Below are 15,998 nucleotides of genomic sequence, written 5' to 3'. Positions count from 1 at the left end.
TGGGAAAGCATTCTTTCTGATTATATAAGACATGCTTGCAAAATTAATAATTGGTTTGATAGAAGGCATTTTGAGTGTAGGAAAGGTTATTCCACTGAAGCTCAACTTGTAGGATTCCAGCAAGATATAGCAGATATCCTGGATTCAGGAGGTCAATTGGACTATATCGCGATTGACCTATCTAAACCATTTGATAGGGTAGATTGTGGGAGACTACTGGCAAAAATGAGTGCAATTGGACTTGACAAAAGAGTGACTGAATGGGTGGCTATGTTTCTAGAAAATGGAACTCAGAGAATTAGAGTAGACGAAGCTTTATCTGTTCCTGTAATAATTAAGAGGGGAATTCCTCAAGGCAGTACTATTGGACCTTTATGTTTTCTTATATATATATATATATCAATGATATGTGTAAAGAAGTGGAATTAGTGATAAGGCTTTTTGCAGATGATGTTATTCTGTACAGAGTAATAAATAAGTTACAAGATTGTGCGCAACTGCAAAATGACCTTGATAATGTGAGATGGACAGTAGGCAATGGTATGATGATAAATGGGGTTAAAAGTCAGGTTGTGAGTTTCACAAATGGGAAAGGTCCTCTGAGTTTTAATTACTGTTTTGATGGGGTGAAAGTTCCTTTTGGGGATAATTGTAAGTATCTAGGTGTTAATATAAGGAAAGATCTTCATTGGGCTAATCACATAAATGGGATTGTAAATAAAGGGTACAGATCTCTGCACATGGTTATGAGGGTGTTTAGGGGTTGTAGTAAGGATGTAAAGGAGAGGGCATATAAGTCTCTGGTAAGACCCCAACTAGAGTATGGTTCCAGTGTATGGGACCCTCACCAGGATTTCTTGATTCCAGAACTGGAAAAAATCCAAAGGAAAGCAGCTTGATTTGTTCTGGGTGATTTCCGACAAAAGAGTAGCGTTACAAAAATGTTGCAAAGTTTGGGCTGGGAAGACTTGGGAGAAAGGAGACGAGCTACTCGACTAAGTAGTATGTATCACTGAGTTTACACAAGGAGTATTTTATTACACCACCTATTCAATACAATTCATTCCACTGTTGCGTGATCAAATGAACATAGAAACTACCAGATTTTTAAGGTAGGCCCTACATGTTGCACCCCTCTTTTATAGGGCATCATCAGCCTTATTTAATCCTAAAAACAAAATACTCCTTGTGTAAACTTAGTGATATAGCTGTTTTCAATACGGAACAATGACGAGAATAATGGTTTGTAAGTGGTATGTTCCGAGTTGTCAGTGGAGAAATGGCGTGGGAGGACATCAGTAGATGAATAAGTTGGAGTGGTGTCTTTAAAAGTAGGAAAGATCACAGTATGAAGATAAAGTTAGAATTCAAGAGGACAAATTGGGGCAAACGGAAATGGATAAATAAATTACATCTAGAAAGAAAGTGTTACTAAGATATTCACTTCAAAGTTGCTAAAGCAATTCTGGATAAATGAATGAAGAATTATTTAACAGGTTATTATTTAAAGACTGAAATTAGACATAATGAAGATGTGAAATAGACTGCTGTGAAAGAGCTTAATCTTTCATTTATGCATTACTTTTTTTAGCTTTAGAATTCCTGCCTGAACGTTCACAGCTAGATTTTTCTTTTTTATCATTTAAAAGCATTGTACATCATATTAAAACTCTTGTCAACAAAAATATCAGCACATTCCTTACACACATGATTCAATGAATTTACATTTAAGAGCTGGATAATTTTCCTTTTAACTTCAAGCCTACTAACAGAAAGAAAATCTATAAATTTAGCCTCAAAAACTTTCAAACTTTCCCTATAAGCAATACTTGCCATAATGCCATTACATTAGGGTAAAGCAGATTTGGATCATCATATTATTGTTTCAACAAAATATGTACATTTCTTAAATCACCCATATTTTCTTCAGTGCTTGAGAACGCATTACGGCATTCCAAATGGGGTAACTTGGAACACAACCAGCCACACTCATATGCATATGTATTTTCCTGAATTAAATCAAACCCACAGATCAGACCTACAACAACACATCGGTATTGAAGGCTAACTGCTGCACTATACAATAAAATGTGTGTTGTGTTTGAGTCATCAATCCATAGACTGGTTTGATGCAGCCCTCCATGCCACCCTATATTGTGCTAATCTTTTCATCTCTACGTAACTATTGCAACCTACATCTGCTCTAATCTGCTTGTCATATTCATACCTTGGTCTACCCCTACCGTTCTTACCACCTACACTTCCTTCAAAAACCAACTGAACAAGTCCTGGGTGTCTTAAGATATGTCCTATCATTCTATCTCTTTTTCTCGTCAAATTTAGCCAAATCGATCTCCTCTCACCAATTCGATTCAGTATCTCTTCATTCGTGATTCAATCTATCCATCTCACCTTCAGCATTCTTCTGTAACACCACATTTGAAAAGCTTCTATTCTCTTTCTTTCTGAGCTAATTATTGTCCATGTTTCACTTCCATACAATGCCACGCTCCACACGAAAGTCTTCAAAAACATCTTTCTTATTCCGATATCAATGTTTGAAGTGAGCAAATTTCTTTTCTTAAGAAAACTCTTCCTTGCTTGTGCTATTCTGCATTGTCCTCCTTACTTCTGCCATCGTTAGTTATTTTACTACCCAAGTAGCAATATTCATCTACTTCCTGTAAGACTTCATTTCCTAATCTAATGTTTCCTACATTACCTGCCTTCGTTCGACTACACTCCATTACTTTTGTTTTGGACTTATTTATTTTCATCTGGTACTCCTTACCCAAGACTTCATCCATACCATTCAGCAACTTCTCGAGATCTTCTGCACTCTCAGATAAAATAACAATATCATCGGCAAATCTCAAGGTTTTGATTTCCTCTCCTTGGACTGTGATTCCCTTTCCAAATTTCTCTTTGATTTCCTTTACTGCCTGTTCTATGTAAACACTGAAAAGGAGAGGGGACAAACTGCAACCTTGCCTCACTCCTTTCTGGATTGCTGCTTCTTTTTCAAAGCCCTCGATTCTTATCACTGCAGACTGATTTTTATACAGATTGTAGATAATTCTTCGTTCTCGGTATCTGATCCCTACCATCTTCAGAATCATAAATAGCTTGGTCCAATCAACATTATCGAATGCCTTTTCTAGATCTATGAATGCCATGTACGTGGGCTTGTCCTTCTTGATTCGATCCTCTAAGATCAGACGTAAAGTCAGGATTGCTTCACGTGTTCCTACATTTCTTCTGGAGCCAAATTGATCTTCTCCCAACTCAGCTTCAACTTGTTTTTCCATTCTTCTGTAAATAATACGTGTTAAAATTTTGCAGGCATGAGATACTAAACTAATGGTGTGGTAGTTTTCACACTTGTCAGCACCGGTTTTCTTGGGAATAGGTATAACAACATTCTGCCGAATATCGGATGGGATTTCTCCTATCTCATACATCTTGTACACAAAATGAAATAACCTTGCCATGCTGGTTTCTCCTAAGGCAGTCAGTAATTCAGAGGGAATGTCATCAATTCCAGGTGCCTTGTTCCTATTTAGGTCACTCACAGCTCTGTCAAACTCTGACCTCAAAATTGGGTCTCCCATTTCATCAGCATCAACAGCCTCTTCATGTTCCAGAACCAAATTATCTACATCTTTAGCTTGATACAACTGTTGGATATGCTCCTGCTATCTTTTCTGTGCCAGAAACCTAGATCATGGTGTTCCACAAGGGTCAGTTTTAGGATCATTATTATGTTTAGTATTTATCAATGACATATTCCCAAATTACAACATAAAAGTAATTGGGAAGTCTCCACCTTATCAATACATTAATTTATTTACTAAAGTAGTAAATTCTGTCAGTACCGGTTTCGATCCCTAAGGGATCATCCTCAGCTGACACACAAAAAGATTTATATAATTACAAAAACATCACATATGGGAGATTGTACCTTCATTAATAGTCCAATTGAATCAGACATTGAAAGATTGTTTGTTGATATATTAGTGGATTATCTATTGGCTTAAAAATACCATTGTGTGAGGTATACAACTTTGTTGTGTTCAGGTTATTGAACATCAAGTGGATTTTACACTTGTTACATTAATTATAAAACTGGTATAAGTTTACACTTATATACACTAGTGTTTGTAATTGTTGTACAGGTAAATCTATAGTATTGAGGCATATTGTTTCATTGTGTCTAATCTAAAAACACCAAGTAAGTTTTTACATTTCTTGCATTAATTCTGGGATGTTACATTTTTGTAAAACTAGTCCAAAATAGAAAGGATTCTGAATTTAAAATTCCTTGTTGTATGATATATGTTGCCTCGTGTGCGTATTTTTAACGTAAAATGGGGCTTTACACTTGTTTACATTAATATTATACAATATGTATCAACATTATCGTCTTATAGTGTACAACATAAAAAGTTTTGATCCGACATAGCAAGCCGGTTAAAAATGTTTGTAAACCAGGTGAAATAGTAACAAATGGAAGGGTACAATTCCTTATTCTAATTTTCACTGTTTACATTACTACACTGCACTGGTGAATTAGTAAGTATATTGTAAGTTGAAGCTTATGTTGCTTTATCATTAGTTGCGATTTTCATTTTTAACGTAAAATGGGGTTTTATACTTGTTTACATTAGTATTATACAATATGTATCAACATTATCGTCTTATAGTGTACAGCATAAAAAGTTTAGATCCAACATACCAAGCCGGTTAAAAATGGTATTTTTAAGCCAATAGATAATCCACTAATATATCAACAAACAATCTTTCAATGTCTGATTCGATTGGACTATTAATGAAGGTACAATCTCCCATATGTGATGTTTTTGTAATTATATAAATCTTTTTGTGTGTCAGCTGAGGATGATCCCTTAGGGATCAAAACCGGTACTGACAGAATTTACTACTTTAGTAAATAAATTCATGTATTGATAAGGTGGAGACTTCTCAATTACTTTTATGTTGTAGTATCTATCAATACGGACATGAAGCTAATAGATTATAATAGTCCCAAATTGTCGATAATATGCAAAGAGTGCAATTAACTTAGTTTGCAGATGATATTGCTGTTTTTTCTAGCTGATGAAAGTTCTGAAGGTTTAGAATTAAAGGCCGGCAATGTAGTGAGTGATATCCTGAACTGGCTTGAAATAATAAATTAAACTTAAGTAAACAGAAAACTTCTTTGATTAGATTTCACCATAAGATTACCGGTAATCTAAATATAGAAATTTGTTCACTATCATTTGGAGAGACCCTATTTGAGTACTCATCATCAACAAAGTTTCTTGGCTTGTGGATGGATGAATCATTAACCTGGAAAAACATACAGAGTGTATAGGGAAAAGACTTAGTAGAATTCATTACTAGCTGATGTACCTGTGCTTCGCTATGGAATTCTACATTGTATACAGAATTCTAGGTTAGGTAATATGCACGTTGTGAGCAAAATTTTATTAAATTGCATAGCACTTAACGTTACCCTATAAACGTGACGGGGAAGTCACCAAACGTCTTTTCTCATATGAAGAGTGGGTTAGGGAGTTTTCATTGTAATGTTAGGCCCCCTTGCCTACCATCAGTCACAATCAGGTTGGAGAGTTTTCATTATAATGGCAGACACCCACTCTCCACCTGCATTTTTACATCCTCAGAAAGACTGCCTTAGTAGTTTTCCCAACTGAAATGAACATAGGTCATAACAATGACGTCAGTAGGAATGGCGCAATTAAAAGCAATGCTTTCAAATGAAATACTCGATCAAATGAAAAACCACACATTTACTCACTTTTAACGAACAGTACTATGCTACCGGTCTAACAGTCCAAAGTTCCAGAGCTGGAATGACCAAGCCACAGACAGCCGTGATCCGTTAACACACTTCGTCTTATTTCGGCCGGGTAAGGGTGTCGAATAGTGGAGACTCTCAGGGCAAAAACTATGCCCTTTTACTAATTTGTTTCCTAGGAGTACTCGATGAGTTGGAAAATCTCAGTTCGCTACACAGGCGGCGGAAAAATCTATCTTACTTGGAGGTAAATTTTCCTCCAAGCCAGAGGAGAAACCCCCTCTTCTCTGCTAATTTGGAATAAAATGAACGTAGAATTTAATAAAAGTGAAGAGGAAGAAGCTTTTCTTAAGAAGCGGCTTTTTTTTCACGGTTGAATTTTGAGTCATTTATTGAATTGTGGTGCTATAATTTGGAATAGGCCTAAATTGTAATTCTAGACCAGGTACAGGTACAGGTACTACTACTACTACTACTACTACTACTACTACTACTACTACTACTAGTACTACTACTACTACTACTACTACTCGAGCCTCTGCCGTAGGTATGCACACTGCTCGTTCAAACCAGTGCTTCAGAATAGGGATCAAATAGCTGGAATACTATAATGAGCCATTTTGTTACGTACCGGCAATATCAGAAAATGTATGAACCATACGAATGTGGCATGCTAAAGAAGAAACATTTTTCCAACTCCCCAGCTATTTTCCGCCAATATTCAGTCAGGCTGTTTTGTACTCCATACGCAGCAGTAATCCCATCTATCTGAGGTGAGCGGCAGCGTAAATGACAAAGAACATCACATCAAACAATGGTCAATGCAATGTTATTGTTGATCAATGTTATGCGCTTCCAGTATTTTAGGCCTTCACATTTAGTTTTCTTTCGACTCTGAAATACCACTCTTATCATAGTCGGTACGGTAAAACTGAATAAAACATAAACGGTTAGAAACTTTTGTTATGTAGTACTTTTTGATAGGACCAATAACATAGGTATTTAAAAATTAAATTTTAGTCCCCTTCCCCTAAACTACAATTTTATCCAGGGTGAATAAAATTGTTTATATCTTAGACTGTAGTTTCTTATTCCCTGACTCTATATACCGACTTTCATTAAATTCTGTTTACCCATTTTCTCGTGGCTGGGTGTTGATGTGGACTTGGCAACAAAAATACAAATTCATGAATATCTGTGTTATCATTGCTGGTATGGTAACAATGTATGACATAAATGCTCAGAAATTTAATTCTAATATAACTTTCGTTATGTAGTATTTATTGATAGGATGACTAATAATAAAAATGTTTGAGAATTAAATTTTAGGCCTTCCCCTAAACTACCATTTCACTCAGCGTGAGTAAAATTATTTATAACCTAGATTGTAGTGGCTCATTCCCCGGCTTTACATACCGATTTTCATTAAATTTTCTTCATCTGTTTTCTCGTGATGCATGTACATACATACAGACAGACAGACAGACAGACAGACAGAAATTATGGAAAAGTAAATATTAAATTTCCTTGTTACTATGGGCATGACTGATACAGAAATACCATTATTTTCAAATTCTGAGCAATGTACAGACAAAACTCTTATTTTATATATATAGATAATATCTTTGAAATATAGTTTTAATTTAGAGGCTTGTCGAATAATGTATTTTACACATGTCCATCCCATACTAACCTATGGAATCATTTACTGGGGAAATTCACAATTTAGAGAAGTCATCTTTAAGTTACAGAGGAAAATAATTAGAGATATGACCAGTGTTGGCAGGAGAACAAGCTGCAAAAAATGTTTTAAACTTTACTCTATTTTACCATTGCCTAGCATGTATATCTTCCAAACACTTGTATATATGAAAGAGAATGTAATCAGTTTCACCATAAACTCAGATGTTCATAAGTACAATGCTAGAAATAGACACAGAGTAGCGTTGACCAGAGCAGCAGCAGAGCAGAGTAGAACAAAGCAGAGAGTGATATACTGCAAACATGACGTTTTATAGTCTTCGCTCGGGAGGTGTGTACTTTTTAGAGACGATCATTGGTTCACGGGGTCTCTTGTAATTGGTTGTGACTGTTTCTAGAAGCTTGCCTGCTCGCAGCACAGGTTGTCGGCGCGTGGCTCGCTTGGAAACACTGGCTTGTCACGTGATCTACTCTGCACTCAATCGAACACGGATCAGTACATTGTCCCTCTGAACGACAGATAAAACCAGTTTGGTGCTCACACACAGCTTTCCAAATGATGAATACAACTCCCGACGTACAATAAAACTTTTAATGTCGGCTTGTCGTAAATAATCTAATGATAGCCAAATTTGAAGGGAACAGTATTATACTTCACCATTTCAAGTCTTTGGTCATCTATTCCTGCTGCTTTATTACACTGTAATATATTTATCATCCTCGCTTCCTTGAGCATAATTTCATTGCCGTCATTTTTCTCCTCTCTCTGAACTTGGTTGCCACTAGCAAAAAACAACCGAGCTCGATAGCTGCAGTCGCTTAAGTGCGGCTAGTGTCCAGTATTCGGGAGATAGTAGGTTCGAACCCCACTGTCGGCAGTCCTGAAGATGGTTTTCCGTGGTTTCCCATTTTCACACCAGGCAAATGCTGGGGCTGTACCTTCATTAAGGCCACAGCCACTTCCTTCCTACTCCTAGCCCTTTCCTGTCCCATCGTCGTCATAAGACCTATCTGTGTCGGTGCGACGGAAAGCAACTAGAAAAAAAAAAAAAAAAGCAAAAAACAAGAAAAAGAGACGTGCTCCTGTTTATTGAGTCTCTGGAAAATTTCTGGTGACTGAACCTGTTCCTGAATAAGAAATGTAATGAGTTGTTCCACGTTGTGCAGCACTTTTTGAACTGTTGCTAACTTCTCGGAAGGGGGAGAGCGGGGGTAGCAGTTTCCCTCTCCGAGGTCACTAACCTGTTGGGCAGGGTTGTTTCTCTGAAAAAATTCAGTCCCTTATACCATATGTAGCAAATACAATATTGTAATGGTATTTAATTTCATTGCTACAGTATGTGTACAAAATGTGTACCATCACATGCAACACATTGTTCATAACGTTTGTGAAGATTATTGAACATGTTGATTAACAAAGATTGCTGTAAGAACACTGCAAAAAATGTTATCTTCATGTGTAACTCTGGAATATTTGTATGTAGGTCATCTCTCTTGAAAAATGGATTCTTTCAATATGCCCCATGTATAGGTGTCTGGGGCCATGAGATCTGGGGAGCAGGAGGGGTACAGAAATCGAGTTCCACAAGGAATTAGGTGATTTCCAAAGTGCTATTGCAAAGGGAAAGTAAGTGACTTCCCCATGGTGTAGGCTGTAACTTCATCTTACTGCATCCTTTGTTGTTGGAAGGGTAAATTTTTGGTGCAACAAAAATGGCATAAATCCCAGATGAATGGGATAAAAATGAGGTCTCTGTGGACTGCATGATTCACTGTTTTTGGATTCTATGCAGCATCCTCTATGAAATAAGGGCCCAATATTCCATGACCGGACACTGCGCACCAAATCATAAAGTGTGCACTGTGCAGTGGTTTCTGTATAATGACATCAGGCCGTTCAAACCCTAAAAAAATGTGTTATTTATAGGTTGATTTAGCCATCAAGGTGAACATGGCTTTCATCTGAAAAACCATACATTGCAGAAATCTGGATCTTCATCTTTCATGGACAACACTCGCCTGCAATATTGTAATCAGGCTCATTCGTCCCTTTCTGTCAGATGCTGAGCAACTTGAATATGGTATGCAAATCCACCCAGCTCTTTTAAATATCTGCTGAACAGACCTGTTGCTCAAACTGAGTTTCAACAATGTTCATTATAGGCTATTCGTTGGTGACTGTAGCACCTGTTGGAGAAGACGTTTATGATTTTCGTGTATGGTAACAGTTCTTGGGTGCCCTGCTGTCCCCTTTCTTTGACATAAGATTGATCCTGTATGATGGAATGTCAACAACAGCTGACTTTGTTTTGGTCTGTTACTTGGTGCCTCCTTATTAAATCACTCTTCATATTGTTCTTTAACATGAAGCAAACTCGGACCATTCTGACGCCCAACTTCATATGACCGGAAATACAATAAACGATCTATGATAAACACCTTCTGTTGTGAGAACCATAATTGCTCATCCAATTGCAGATCAATACAACATACTGTAGATTTCATCAACTTGTGAAAATTTGAATTTATAATTCCACCTTTACAATACTGTAATTGTCCTTATTAAAAAGACTACAACCGAGCTCGATAGCTGCAGTCGCTTAAGTGCGGCCAGTATCCAGTATTCGGGAGATAGTAGGTTCGAACCCCACTGTCGGCAGCCCTGAAAATGGTTTTCCGTGGTCTCCCATTTTCACACCAGGCAAATGCTGGGGCTGTACCTTAATTAAGGCCACGGCCGCTTCCTTCCCACTCCTAGCCCTTCCCTGTCCCATCGTCGCCATAAGACCTATCTGTGTCGGTGCGACGTAAAGCAACTAGCAAAAAAAAAAAAAAAAAAAAAACATTAAATTATCCTCGTGATACATGTTTCGTCCTCTTATGGGACATCTTCAGTCACAAATACATAACATTGAAAATAAGGTGAGGACACGTTGAAATAAGTAAATAAAAAGTATTTGGATCCTGTGACGCGGCATGACGGTGTCTTGTCAATCTTGAATGTTAAAATGGTGCGGCATGAGTCTGTGCTAAAGCTTTAGCACTTGAGGTGGAGTGGTCGACGTAGGACGGGCAAGGAGGCCCCGTTTGTCAACACATAATCAAGTTCAGCTTGCATCATCAGTATAACTCCACCTTCTAATCAAGAAAGCTATTTTAATGTGGCATTACCATCACACTGTTTTATGTACAATATGCATATAATTTTATTCGCACAGCCACTCATGTTGTTTTATAATTGGACAATTCGTTGTTTTTAACACAATTTCAATCTGTGATTTTAACTGGACTTCATGCATCATATCATGTTCATGTCGCACCATTTTAACATTCAAGATTGACAAGATGCCGTTATGCCATGTCACAGGATCCAAAGACTTTTTATTTACTTATTTCAACATGTCCTCGCCTTATTTTCAGTGTTATGTATTTGTGCCTGAAGATTTCCCATAAAAGGACGAAACATGTACCACAAGGATAATCAAATGTAGTCTTTTTAATAAAGACAATTACAGTATTGTATAGGTGGAATTATAAATTCAAGTTTTCACAAGTTGATACTTTGACAATACGGGCTCTAATATGAAATTGATAATGTGCAATAAATTTCATAACATTTCAAACTATTATAATATTGTACTGTAAATAAATTGCTAGGTAAACATGGGCAGCAGATAAGCAGTAGTTTGTGTTATTTGTTTTGCTGTATGCCTTATTTGAATCACCTTGAATTACAGAAATATATATACTTATAATTTGCATTAAGTTTAAGTGATTTATTTGTTACAGTTCCTTAATTTTCAGGTAAAACACGTTATCGACACAATTCACGACTTCTGTTACTCTTGAGATGTGTTAACATTGAAATGCCTCATCTTTTAAGTGAAGAGCATCTTGGATGGAAGTCAACTAATGTAGCAAAAGCAGATCTACAGAAGCATATCCAAAAACGAATACTTCTTCAGAAAGTTTACACAAAAATGAAATCCTTGTCAAATACCTCAAAATATGATGAAGTAACACTTGAATTCAGTATTCCTAATCTAAACATCGCTGGCATTGTAATGAAAAATTTGTCTGGGTAAGTATGGCCATTCATCTGTTATGCATTCATTTCAGTTTTTTGTATATGTGAATACTTGCCTCCAGAAGATCATGAGTTATTTTCTCACATATTTTTATTTTTGGGAACTAGAATTTTGATGCAAGGAGGTACATTATAGTAATGGAAAATATACACTGCTCAAAACATTTAGAGGGACAACGTGTTAAACACCTGCATTATATTTTCAGGAATGGTTGGAGTGAAACAGAAATTTTACCTGGAAAATGAATTCATTATTTAACTGAAACGTACATATCCTGTTCATTTCTTATCACACATGTTGGTGCTATGACCAGAAATTCAACACAGTGTCGTAAACCAAAGTGGAACATCCTACAATTAATTCACACAAAGCACAAAAAGAAACATTTCAATATCTTGTAGGCCGCTCATGTGCCCGTATTACTGCCTCACATCTTCAAGGCATGTTCCTGACAAGTCTGCAAACAGTTTCTTGTGGAATTTTGTCCCACTCCTCAATAAGTACCTCGGCGAGTTGTTCAAGAGTCTGAGGTACTATAGGACAGGCCCGACATTGTCTGTCCAGCATATACCACAAATGCACAGTGGGATTGAGGTCAGGACTCGGAGCAAGCCACTCTAATGTTTGAAGCGCGAAGTCCTGTAGAGTTTCCGTGGTGGCTGCAGCTGAATGTGCTCTCACATTGTCGTGTTGCAGGATAAACTGGGGACCAATTACAACTGCAATAGGCATAACATGATCCAGTACAATCTCGTTGATGTACCTCTGAGCATTAAGTCGGCCTCTGATTATGCGAAGGTCTGATCGGCCATCAATTGTGATGCCATGCCACACCATGCACAGCCAAATATGTCCATTTCCTGGACTGCTGCTTCATTATAACGCTCACCACGATGACGATATACACTTATACGTCTGTCGCACCATGTTAGACGAAAGCGGGACTCCTCTGTAAACAGTACATTGCGCCATTGGTGCAGCTGCCAGTTCCTATGGTCTTCAGCAAATCAAAATTGATCTCTCTTGTGCCAAACAGTTAATCAAGGGACATAATGAGGCCCTCTTAGTCTTAAATCTGCCTCTCGGAGTCTGTTTCGTATTGTTTGGTCACTGACACTGCAACCAGTTGCTGCTCTTAGATCATTCTGTAGGTCATGGATAGTCGCAGAGCACCGGCGGAGAGAACAGTTCACCACATATCGGTCTTCTCTGGCTGAAGTTTTCTGTTTTCTTCCTTGCCCTGGCTTTCGTGTGTATGTACCAGTTTCACAAAATCACTTCCAAACCCTCCCAATAACACATGAAGCCACATTAAGCTCTGTAGACACTACACAAATAATCCAACCTTCCTGCAGTAATGTCACTGCCCGAACATGTTTCTCTCATTCACATACCTCATTTCAACTGATGAAATGTACACAAAGTGTAAAGAGGCATACTCTTTACTTACACTCACTAAATGAGTGAGACATTGCTCGTCCATTTCACTCTGAGGCATAGCACAATACATTTGACTACTGCCACTAAGCCATGGCTTTCCAACGAAATGTGGAGGATTCCTCTCATTCTTAAAACATGTTGGAAGAATAAGAGCAACAGTATATGTCTTTGGACTACTTACATACTGTAGTATACGCAATCAAATTCTTGTCCCTCTAATTTTTTTGAGCAGTGTACATAATCTTTAATGAATAGCATTATTGCTGGCAGTGGTACCATTATTAACATTGATGCTTTCACAGCCCCTATCGGTGTAGAAGCAAAACTCACTTTGTCCACTTTTCATGATTTACGGTAAAGCTGAAAAAACTCTCAAATGTGCACACCTGGACGAATCTTGCTATATACATTTCTTTTTATATCTTGAATGTGATAATAAATGACGGACAGCATCTTTTCTTGTGGAATGTGAACGTGAAGGCGGCAAATTACATTTTAAGTTTGGAGAATGTGAGTTTTGCTCCACGTTTTTGGATAATGTGAGTTATGCATCACAAGGCTGTGGATAATGTAAGTTTTGGTACAAACATTCTTATGTTTAGTAGGCTATACGAAGCTAAGAAACAGGATTCAAACAGTGAACAGAAGCAAATAAATAAAAGAAAACCGGACACTTGGAGGAGAATAATGATAAATATACAGTTTATTAAACAGTAATGCATAATTTGGGAAACTTTGTCTTCATGAAAATAAAATCTCTCATGAAACCTGCGAAGGTCTTGAGCTCCAATTGTACGATATAAGAAGGCCCCCTGACTGTGATTGCATTCTGGAAACTTTGGTAGGTAACCTCTTTGAAGAATATATGGAAGAAAACAAATTCAAAACATGTAAATACGAAAAGTTGGAATAGTGAAACCTTCTCTTCATCTCATTCGTTTAGCCTTGTTTCTTTTCCAGTTAGATTGATCTCTACACCTCTTCCGACCTCTTTCCTCTGGAGAACGTTTCACACTTTCTTCCATTTATAACCCTTATTTTGGGGAACTATTTACCTTAATTCAATAACTGATGTACTGCTGAAGCCTTCACCTAACAATATGACATAACCTGTAACCTAATGTAAACATGGGATACTCACAATGCACTCGGAAACAAGTGTATTATAGCAACATGATTGGTGTAACCGGAGAGTGTGACTTTTGCTTCGTGCTGGGAAGTGGATAATGTGAGTTTTGCAACTAACCCTGAATTTCAGAATGATTTTATACAAGTAAAATGTTAGTTTCGCTACAAGTTTTTCATTGGAAATGATGCCCATTAAGGTAGAGAACATGCCTTCACACAGAACTCAATATTGAAAATAATGGAGAATGTGAGTTTTGCTTCTACACCCCTATAGGCTTTTGGGCTTACGCCATGTGAAAAAAAAGGTGGAATTTTTTACGTTTTGCAGAGAACTTTGTTCCGCGTCTTCAGAAGAAAATCTCAACTGTTCACGAGGAAGACTTCTGCAATAATGAAGGTTTGAATTTAGAACTTCTACTTCTGTCCTAAATCAGAAATACTTTCCCATACTGGAGATTTATCCATCTAGATTTTGTTCAAGTCCATCTAGATTCTGTTCTAGAGTTGAAATCTGATGCGAGATTTGTGTATATTGTAAATTTAACCTCTGGAACTTGGTCATCAGGTTAGCAAGCATAGTTTTAATACCTACCACCTCACCTGAAATTGAAGATTCTCCTTCCTCGTCAAGCTCGATGTAAAATTAGTCTGGATTTAATCCATCGGCAATCAGCTGTTCTCAGAGTCTTATAATATTAGGTCTGATTTCATGCCAGTAGTAGGAAGTCTGCACTACTTCCAACTGTCCCTTCAGTTAACCGATCTTCAGGTCCTTGACAAATACCTTAATGATTCTATTGTCTTTCAAGTCTTCACACAGTACTGAAATCATTCTTCAACCGTCTGCAATAACCCTAACCTCCATGCGAGTATTAAACTTACGTTTGTATACGACAGTTCTGTCACAAAATCACGAAGTCCAGTCACAATATCACAAAGTCCTGTCAGAATATTACAAAATCCTGTCATAATGTCATAAAATCCTGTCACGACCGCCAAATCAACTTACAGTAGATGCAGCGATGTTGCAAAATAAAACCACTACTATCACTTATTTTTAAAAAAAGTTATTTTACGCTCACATTGGAACACTTTAATCAATCCATATACGTTTAAGTCTTAAGATTATTAGCTACAAATTTGGCTTATGTTTCTTCTTCTGCTCCCAGAACGTCTTCATTCTTTCCATGTTGGCTGCCCTTATATGTATATTTACTTAACACAAATACATTATGATAACACACAGAAATATGTACACAGTAATTCACAGTAGATCTGTCGGTGGACGCCTGCGGTGTATGCTCTGGCAATTTCTAGGACCTCACCATACTTGCACTAATTTTAGGCTGTTATCACGATGAGTTCACCAGTCCCAAAGTCATTTTAGAGCTGCTGCCGGCAGGATGCAGTAAACAGAGTTGGAATGATCATTAGAAAGGATGTCCTCGAATATGTGCAGGAAGTGAAGAAGGTCGATGGCAGAATGATCATAATAAAGATATAGTTTGTGACAGGAACATGAGATCTGTTCCAAGTATATGCTCCACACAGTGGAAATAATGAACAGAATAAAGAACAATTCCTTGGAGAAGCAGAGAAATACGTAGAAGACAAGGAAGTAATTATAATGGGAGATCTGAATGCACAAGTGGGAAGAGAGAGACTGGGAAGGGAAGAGATTCTAGTGCCATAAGGATATGGTAACAAAAATCAAGAAGAGAATATATTAATGGACTTCTGCCAGAGGAACCAACTAATAATAGGAAACACATGGTTCAGGGGAAAAAATAGCCAGAAGATTACCAGGTATGGATGGGGAG

The 15,998-nt window shown here is 37.4% G+C and overlaps 1 protein-coding gene across 6 annotated transcripts in view; it reads left to right on the top strand.

Moving 5' to 3' along the window:
• Window positions 1–15,998, top strand: part of LOC136873736 (uncharacterized) — a 121,627-nt gene that overhangs the window by 4,217 nt on the left and 101,412 nt on the right. For all 6 annotated transcript variants that reach the window (XM_067146898.2, XM_067146901.2, XM_067146900.2 and 3 more), the window contains one exon: window positions 11,327–11,603. In XM_067146898.2, coding sequence (XP_067002999.2) covers window positions 11,327–11,603 — 277 coding nt within the window. The remainder of the gene's footprint in view (window positions 1–11,326; window positions 11,604–15,998) is intronic.

The sequence above is a fragment of the Anabrus simplex genome, chromosome 5 (assembly GCF_040414725.1).
Source record: "Anabrus simplex isolate iqAnaSimp1 chromosome 5, ASM4041472v1, whole genome shotgun sequence".
Lineage (NCBI taxonomy): Eukaryota > Metazoa > Arthropoda > Insecta > Orthoptera > Tettigoniidae > Anabrus > Anabrus simplex.
This window is presented reverse-complemented; position numbering and strand designations above follow the sequence as displayed.